The 8892-nt window shown below is 71.3% G+C and overlaps 2 protein-coding genes across 2 annotated transcripts; both read left to right on the top strand.

Moving 5' to 3' along the window:
* Nucleotides 1-2743: 2743 nt before the first annotated feature.
* AURANDRAFT_9250 (hypothetical protein) lies at nucleotides 2744-3040 on the top strand (the record flags this gene model as incomplete). The annotated part of the gene is made up of 1 exon (XM_009038099.1): nucleotides 2744-3040. A coding segment is annotated over one exon (297 nt), but the record flags the coding sequence as incomplete, so codon positions are not given.
* A 3096-nt stretch (nucleotides 3041-6136) lies between these two features.
* On the top strand, nucleotides 6137-7762 carry AURANDRAFT_10333 (hypothetical protein; the record flags this gene model as incomplete). Its single annotated transcript, XM_009038100.1, has 1 exon — nucleotides 6137-7762. A coding segment is annotated over one exon (1626 nt), but the record flags the coding sequence as incomplete, so codon positions are not given.
* Nucleotides 7763-8892: the final 1130 nt, after the last annotated feature.

The following is an 8892-nucleotide window of genomic DNA, read 5'->3' as shown; positions in this document are numbered from 1 at the left end:
CGAGGGTCTGGAGCTTCATGGCGTCCGCGCGCTGCTCCGCGACCTACCGAAACGTCGTCGCGGATCTCGTCGCCTCATTCACGGGACGAGAGCGTGTTCGCGTCGCTGGGCATGGCGCTCGTGGCCCAGCTCTCCTACCGGAACGTGGTCATCATCGAGCCGGACGAGTCGAGAGAAGGACTCGCGCCGCGCGGGCGCGGTGACGATCCGGTGGCCGCGATCGACGTGACGTACCTACGAGAGCACGAGCTAGAGGCGACGCGACGCGAGCAGGCGCGATATGCGGCGCGCGGGGCGCCAGATGGCGCGCTCGAGTTCCGGCGTTGGCGCCGTAGCGCTTGGCCGTCGCGGCGCTGGGGCTGCGCTCCGCCAACGCCTCCTCCGGATTGAGCGTCCCGTACAGTCTCTAGAGACACGGGGCGCCGACGGCGGTCACGGAAATTACCACGCCCGTGAGGGCGCGGGCCGATCTCGCGGCTCCTCGGGTGATGCAGGCATCGGGCTGCCCATCACGGCCAGCTCAGTGGCCATTCCACAGCGCCGCGGCCACAACTAGGATACATTCGCCTAAACACGACCAGCGATTCCCTCGACCGCGCGAGTTTGAACGAGTCGTCGGCGACTCTTTGCGCGCGTTGCAAGCAACCATGCCTACCGTGGTGCACCGCTCGGGCCTGCGCGACGAGGAACACCGCGCCTTCGAGGAATTCGTCGCGTTGCTCGACCTGTGGGGGCATGGGAAGACGGAACCGAGCAACTTCGAGTACTACGTCTCCAAGGCCACGATCTCGGGCACGGGCATCTTCGACCGGAACTTCCAGGAGGTGCTCACGGTCGAGATGGGCGAGGGCTACGGCGACCTGACGCACGAGAAGCGCACGAAGCTCGAGAGCATGGGCGCGTCGCGGATCCTCACGGCGAAGGGCGTGAAGATGGCGGGCGCGGACGTCGCCGACGACGACAAGGAGGACATGAAGGCCGCGATGGCGCGCTTCGGCGCGGTCGCCGTGCGCGAGCGCGTCCGGGACCCGAAGAACTACGAGGACAAGCTCGCCGCGGCCCTCCAGGACGTCAACGTCGCGATGGCGGCGACGGACGCGGCCGTCGCGGAGTCCGCGCAGCAGGACGCCGAGAGCGGCAAGGAGGCCGAGGACAAGAAGCGCTGCCTGCTGGCGTACGCCGAGGCGCGCGAGCCCAAGAAGCCGAAGTGCGACGCGCCGTGCGACTGCCCGTGCGGCGGCTCGAAGCCGCGCTGCGGCCTCCGCGGCGCCCTGTGCCTCACGGTGAAGGCGCGGCTCTCCGGCTCCGGCTAGAGCGAGGCCTTCGCCGCGACCGCGGGAGCCGCGCCCCGCCGCCCGGGCACCCGCGGCGCCGCGGCGCGGCCCGCCGCGCGCGTCGTCTTCCCCCCAGGCCCCGAACGGACTCCTGGGCGGGGCGACGCCCCCACTTCCCTACCTCGACCCCGACGCGTACGCCCTGCAACGCGCGTGGCGCGTGGAATCGCGCGCCCCCCGTAACGCACGGATAGAGCGGCTAACCGAGCCGCCGAGCTCCGCGCTCGCGTCACTACAAGCGCGTGCACCACCGCGATCGTCGGCACCGTGTCGCGAGCCGTCGCAGCCAGGCGTGGCCCCGGCGTCCGCGGCGCCGTCGGAACACTTCGGGTCCGGCGGATCGGAGTTGGACCGGCGCTAGCTCTCCGGCCGGACGCCGTCGACGCCGCCGAGGCGAGCCCGTCGTCACGCACGACGAGCGGCGGCTCCGGAGGCGCGGGCCGGAGCGACGGGTCGCTCGTCGGCGCCGCCGTCGGCGCGCCGTCGAGGGCGCCGTCGGAGCGGTCGCGCGGGCGCCGGCGCGATCGTCGGCCGCCGGACCCGCCGGCCGTCGCCGACGGCCGAGGGCCACGACCGCTCCGTCGCGGGCCGCCGCGTCGAGGACCTCGGCCACGGCACGGGCGGCGTGGGCCTCGGCGGCGCCGGCGGCTCGAGGAGCGAGTAGCTCGTCGGGCGGCGCTACACGCGCATGAACGTGGTGATGTCGCCGCACGCAGCCGCCACAGCCTCGTCGGCGCAGACCCTGCGATAGCCGCCACAGCCGCGCGCTCGTGAACAGCAACGACCCACGCAAGAGCGCCAGGAGCGCGCCACGCCGAGACGTCCGCGCGCGAAGGCAGGGCTGCCCGCGCGCCATGGCGTTTTTCGGCCTTCAGCATCAGAGCTTGAGGTAAATTTGAACGAGCTCGTCCGCGCGCATGTCGCGACCTCATTATGGAGGGCGGAAGCTCCCGCCGCGCGCCCCGAGCGCACGCAAGCGCAGCGCGACACTCGCGTTCAAGGAGAACGCCGAGACGGAGGCGATCGCTGCGACAGGGGGAATTTACCGGCGACAGCGGCATTGGCAAGCGAATAACCCGGCGCGCAACCACCTATACCGATTCAATTCCATGCTCTCCCACGACGGGCTTGCCCGTGTCGTGGGCAACGCCATCTACGACAATCACGGCGACCAGTCAAAACGCGGCGAGGCGCCGCGTTCCGACCGCGACGCGGACGCCATCCTCGGCCTCGCGAACGTCGCCGCCGAAGCGGCGGAGGCGCGGCAGCGCGACGCCGAGATCGGACTCGACGCGACGCGCGCCGATCAGCGCTTAATCGGGCGTGTTGCCCCGTCTCTCGCAGCGCTGCGGATAGGCGTGGACGTGGACGAGTTCCACGACGCTCTGGTGAAGGAACGGGTGCACGAGCCGTTCCCGTCGAAGATCTACAAGATGATCAACGGCTTGGACGGCACCGTGGGCGGCTGGAGCGACGCGGGCGACTCGATGGTCATCTTGGACGCGGAGACGCTCGCGTCCGAGGTCATCCCGCAGTACTTCAAGCACATCAACTTCAGCAGCTTCGTGCGCCGGCTCAAAAACTACGGCTTCCGCAACCTCAGCGCGAACCGGAACCAGTACACGACGCCGCGGCGCTGGGAGTTCAAGCACGTCAACTTCCGCCGGGGCCGGCCCGAGCTCCTCGTGCAGATCCGGCTCGCGAAGCACGACGCTATGGTGGAGGAACGGCGCGCGTCGTCGGCGGCGAGCGGCGCCGCGCTGGACGACGACGACGTCGAGCTCGTCGACGCGCCCGCCGCGCCGCCGCGGGCCGCGCCGCCGCCGCCGCCGCCCCTGGGGCCCCGACCGCCCCTGCCGAGCGCCCTGCCCCTCCAGCCGCGCCCGCCGCCCGCGGCGCCGCGCGCGCCCGCCGCGGCGCCGCCCTGAAGCCCCTCTCCGATGAGCGTGTCGAGCGGAACGACAACGTCGGCGCTTGAAAGCCGCGCGCGTTAAGGTGTGTTCTCAGGCTGGAAAGGAAGCACTCTCGTGATGGTTGTCGTAGCGTCCTTCCGAGGCGACGTCGCCGCCGACCGGCGCACTGGTCGGCGAGCGCGGGGCCAGCCTGCGCGGCGGCACTCATCGCAGCACGGGCCATCAACTGGCCGTCAACATCGCCTCCAGAGGCCGAGGGGGTTGACCGCCGGTATGCCTGGTGGTATGCGCCTACTATGCGGGTTTTATGCGGGTGGTATGCGGGTGGTATGCGGGTGGTATGCGGGTTTTATGCGGGTGGTATGCGGGCGGTATGCGGGTGGTATGCGGGTGGTATGCGGGCGGTATGCGGGTGGTATGCGTCTGCTATGCCGGTGGTATGCGGCTGCTATGCCGGTGGTATGCGGCTGCTATGCCGGTGGTATGCGGCTGCTATGCCGGTGGTATGCTGGTGGTATGCGTGGTTCGGCAGGGCCCGCATCGGGCGGCGGTTGCTCCGCGCTCACGACACGGACACGACCCGTCCGTGCCTAGCTAATGGCGGCTCCCACCACGTATAGTTTATAATACTTTAGGCTGCTACGCGCTCCTACCATGGATGGCCGAGCCCTCAGATTAACTAAATACCTACTTCAACTTCTAGTAGCCGGACGCGGCCCTGCTCGAGGCACGTCTGCGTGGGTTCTACGTCGTTGCTGAGCACGCAGAACCCGCGAATTTACGTGTATTCGACCTCGTCCGTGCGGCGGACGAGGCTGTAATGGCCCGTGGGCAACGCGTTGTCGAGCTCGAGCAACGCGAAGTATGGCGCCGGCCCTCCTTAGGGAGTAATGCGGGAGCCTACTGCTGCTTGACGAAGGAATCGCGGAGGTTCTTCATCGCCTTTTTGGCCCACTTGTCCTTGATGTATCTCGGCGCCTCCGCGTTGAAGGCCTCCTCGCCGAGGTCGTAGGCGCCGAGCGTGTCCTTGTCCGCGCGGCCCTAAAGCCTTGCTAGGTTGATTTTATATCTGCCCGTATCTAAATGATATGGGCACATTCGGGCTGCGGCGGCGCAGCGACTCGCCGACTCGCCGCCATCCCATAATACCCCACGGCCCTGGGCTCGCCGCGCCCCGGGCCGCCCGCGCCGCCGCGAAGCCGCCGATCAAGGTCGGAGTCACGATCGATGGCGCTGCGGGCTGCGACTGGCCCGCGTGCGACCCACAACAGGGCGGCGCGGGCTGTCGGACTTCAAAATCCGCGCGACTTCACAACCCGTGCGCTCGTCCAGTCGCTGGCGTTCGACAGTGTAGCAGCCTCCGCGTTTAGCGGTGCGTCTCGCTCCTCGAGAACACCACAGAGACTCGGACGAGCGCGCACGGTTTGAACTCGCGCCGCGCTTCGAAACGCGCGCGACCGCGCGATGCCCGCCGTCGACCGCGTCCCCCACGGGTTCCTCGCGAAAAAGAACCACCGATGGACCACAGCCCCGTTCGCGGCGAGCACCGGTCCGTCGGTGCACCTGCAGTAGCTGATACCCAGGGGCTGCGACTTCGAAATCACGACGGTCCGCGCGAACCGCGCGAGGGCGCGCGACTTCAATCGGCGTGCGCTCGTCCGAGTCTCTCTCGTCCTGCGTGGCGTGCTCCTCCGCCGACTTCGGTTCGTGATCCGAGCGAGCCGCCCGCGGTCGACGGACTCGAACGTCCGCGCGCGGTTTGAACTCGCGCCGCGCTTCGACCCGCGCGACCGCGCGAACCGTGCGAGGGCGCCGACTCGTCGGGCGCCGACTCGTCGGTCCAGGTAGCTAGGCGGCCCGGGGTCGCGCGCCCGGGGATCCCGGTTCCGTGTGGCTCGCAGGGGCTCCGCGCCGCGGCGAGCGTCGGTAACCTCCGGCGGTCGTCGCCTGGGTTGTCATCGACGGCGGTCGCCGGGCTGCTATGCTGGTCTTATGCGCCTGCTATGCTGGTGGTATGCGGCTGCTATGCTGGTCTTATGCGCCTGCTATGCTGGTGGTATGCGCCTGCTATGCGTCTGCTATGCGCCTGCTATGCGCCTGCTATGCGCCTGCTATGCGCCCGCTATGCGCCCGCTATGCGTCCGCTATGCGTCCGCTATGCGTCCGCTATGCGGCTGCTATGCTGGTGTATGCCGTGGCTGGTGTATGCCTGGTGGTCGGCCCCCTCTGTCCAGAGGCCGACGCTTCGTCGCCGATTAATAATTACCTCAAGCGTGAGCCTCAGCCTGGCCGAGCGCGCGCGCGAGGTTCTGCACCTCCGCGCACTGGCCCGCGCGCACCGGGCGCTTGCGGCGCCGGACCGCTGCGCGGTCCGGAGTTGATCGCTTCGCGGTCCGGAGTTCAGGGGCTCTGCACCTGCATCGCGCTCGAAGCATGCGCGCCGCAGCAGCCCTACTGCTGCTCGTCGGCGCAGCCGCCGAGGAGACGTTCCACCTGCACCACACGCGCGTCGTCGTGTCCAAAAAAGAGAACTGCATCCGCGTCTACCGCCACACGACCATCGTCTTCGAGACGCTGCCCAACGATTCGTTCCTGCGCGTCGGCCGCGGGTCGCTGGACGTCAACGCGACGATCTACAACGGCGCGCTCTACCGCGAGCCGAAGCTAGGGGACAACGTGTCGGCGCCGAATTCCAACGTCGTCGACCGCGTCGTCGGGCCGTCGGCCGTCGGCGCCGGCCCCGCGACGGTGGCGATCTACGGCTCCGTGGGGACGGAGACCGCGCGCGTGGCCTACCGCTTCGCGCTGACGAGCGCGCCCGGCGAGCTGAACCTGCGCTGGGCCTGCGAGGCCGCGGTCGACGACGACCCGCGGTCCTTCTTAAGCGTGCGCGTCGCGTCGCCGGCGGCGGAGGAGGTCTACGGCTTCGGCATGACCTACAGCCGCTGGAACTTGAAGAACCTGACGTTCCCCGTGATCGCGTCGGAGCAGGGCGTCGGCCGCGGGCTGGAGCCCGTCACGACCGCGATCAACGCGTTCGGCGGCGAGCAGGGCGGCGACTGGCACACGACCTACAGCGCGTGCTCGTCCTACGTGACGTCCCTGGGCCGGGGCCTCGTCGTGGACTCGACGCGCGTCGGCGTCGTCGACCTCGGCGCCGCCGGCGGCGCGGCGCTGGAGCTGAGCTACTTCGGGGCGGCGGCGCTCGAGGGCGCGATCCTCGTCGCCGCGGACGCGGCCGGCCCCCGGCGGCTCTTGGCCGTCGTCGCGGCGCTGAGCAACGTCACGGGCCGCATGGCGCCCCTGCCGGCCTGGGTCGACCGCGGCGCCATCGTCGGCACCGAGGGCGGCTCGGCGTTCGTCGACGACGTCGTCGCGAACCTGACGGCGTTCAACGTCCCCCTCGCGGGGATCTGGCTCCAGGACTGGACGGGCCTCGTCAACTACACGGAGGGCCAGCGCGTGCTCTGGAACTGGGAGCTGTCGGAGACCTGGTACCCGGACTGGCGGCGGCAGACGCGGCGCTGGCGCGAGGCGCTCGGCGCGCGCGTCCTCGCGTACGCGAACCCCTACTTCACGAACGTGAGCCATTTGCCGCACCGCCGCGACTACTACGCCGAGGGCGTCGACCGCGGCTACTTCGTGAAGACGCGCGGCGGCGCGCCCTACGTCGTCCGGTCGGGGTCCATCGAGTTCTGCATGGTCGACCTGACGAACCCGGCGGCGAAGCGGTGGATGACCGGGGTACTGCGCGACAACCTCGTCGGCGAGGCGGGCGCGGCGGGCTGGATGCACGACTTCGGGGAATACGTGCCTTTGGACGCGGTCTTGCACGACGGCTCCGACCCCGTGGAGTACCACTCGCGCTACGCGCTGGACTGGGCGGACGTCGGCCGCGCGGCCGCGGGCGGCGACGGCGACCTGCTCTGGTTCGACCGGTCGGCGACGTCCCGGTCGCCTGGCGCGGCGCGCCTCATGTGGATGGGCGACCAGCTCCACACGCTCGACGAGAAGGACGGGCTGCACAGCGCCGTCGTCGCCCTGCTCCAGAGCGGCCTCAGCGGCTTTTCGCTCGGCCACAGCGACGTGGGGGGCTACACGACGGTCGACGTGCCCTTGGCGCGGTTCCCGCGGAGCGCGGCGGTGCTCATGCGCTGGGCGGAGAGCAGCGCCTTCTCCGACGCCGTGTTCCGCACGCACCCGGGCTCGCTGCCGCGCGAGAACGTCCAGGTCTACTCGGACGCGGCCGTCGGCGCGCACTTCCGCCGCTTCGCGGACATTTTTCGATGCCTCTCGCCCTACCGCCGGTCGCTCATGGACGAGGCGGCGCGCCTCGGGCATCCGCTCGCGCGGCCCCTGCTCCTCCACGACGCGGACGACGCCGCCGCGCGCGCCGTCGACGACGAGTTCCTCCTCGGCGACGAGCTGCTCGCCGCGCCGGCCTTCTCGGAATCGGCGAACGCGACGCGCGACATCTACCTCCCCGCGGGCGCCGTCTGGGTCCACCTCTGGACCGGCGCGGCCGTCGACTGCTCGGAGGGCCCGACGCGCGTGTTGGGCGCGCGCGCGCCCTTCGGCGAGCCCCTCGTCTACGGCCGCCGCGGCGCGCCCCACTTCGCGCTCTTCCAGGGGTGCGTCGCGCCCCACCGAGGCGCGCTGCCGCGCGTCGGATAAGCGGATTCGCCGGGGTTGGGACCGAACGGCAGTGTTACCTAGCTCGCTACGACCTCATCGTCGAACCGGTCCGGGCGCCAGTCGGCCAGCAGGTCCACGTCGACGCCGTCCGCGAGCTCCGCGGCGGCGAGCGCGCCGAGCACGGGCGCGAGCGTGATGGCGCTGTGGGACGCGCAGACGTAGGCGCCCGCGCGCCGGCTCCAGCCCACGGCCGGGAGGCCGTCCTCGGGCAGGACGCGGCGCGCGAGCGTCGTGGCGGCGACGCCGGCCTCGCCGACGCGCGGGAGCCACCGCGCCGCGCGCCGCGCGAGGTCCTCGCCCGCCTCGAGCGACGGCGCCTCGTCCTCGCCCGCCGGCGCCGCGGACGCGACGGCGTAGCCCCGGAGGTTCCCGCCGACGACGAAGCCGCCGTTGGCGCGCTGCAGGAAGTGGACGCCCGTCGCCGCGTCGACGAGCAGGGGGCGCATGCGCGCGGCGCCGGCGGCGCCACGCGTGTGGGCCAGGACGCCCGGCGAGTGCTTCATGGGCACCGCGGCCCCGAGCGCCGCGTCGCCGACGCCGCGGCCCGCGGCGAGGACGACGGCGTCCGCGCGGATCTCGCCGCCGTCGACCGCGACGCCCGTCGCGCGGCCGCCGTCGCGCAACAGGCCCGTGACGCGCGCGCCCCAGCGGAACGTCGCGCCCGCGGCCGCGGCCTCCGCGCGGACCGCGGCCGCGGCCTCCGCCGGGTCCGCCTTGCCCTCGTCCGGGTAGAAGTGGAAGCGCCGGGAGGCGTCGACCTCGAGCGCGGGCTCGAGGGCCGCGACCCGTTCGACGGAGACGTCCGCGTCGACCGCGTACGCGCCGCCCGCGGGCGCGGGATCGTCGTCCGAGGCGACGAGCGAGCCGCCGAACGTCGCAAATTTCGCGTAGGGCGCCACGCGGCGCCACATGGCCAGGCCGAGGCGGTTGAGCCCGCCGTAGGCACCCGG

The sequence above is a fragment of the Aureococcus anophagefferens genome (genome assembly GCF_000186865.1).
Source record: "Aureococcus anophagefferens unplaced genomic scaffold AURANscaffold_7, whole genome shotgun sequence".
In the NCBI taxonomy this organism is placed as follows: domain Eukaryota; class Pelagophyceae; order Pelagomonadales; family Pelagomonadaceae; genus Aureococcus; species Aureococcus anophagefferens.
The sequence above is the reverse complement of the archived record's forward strand: the minus strand, read 5'-3'. Positions and strand labels throughout refer to the sequence as shown.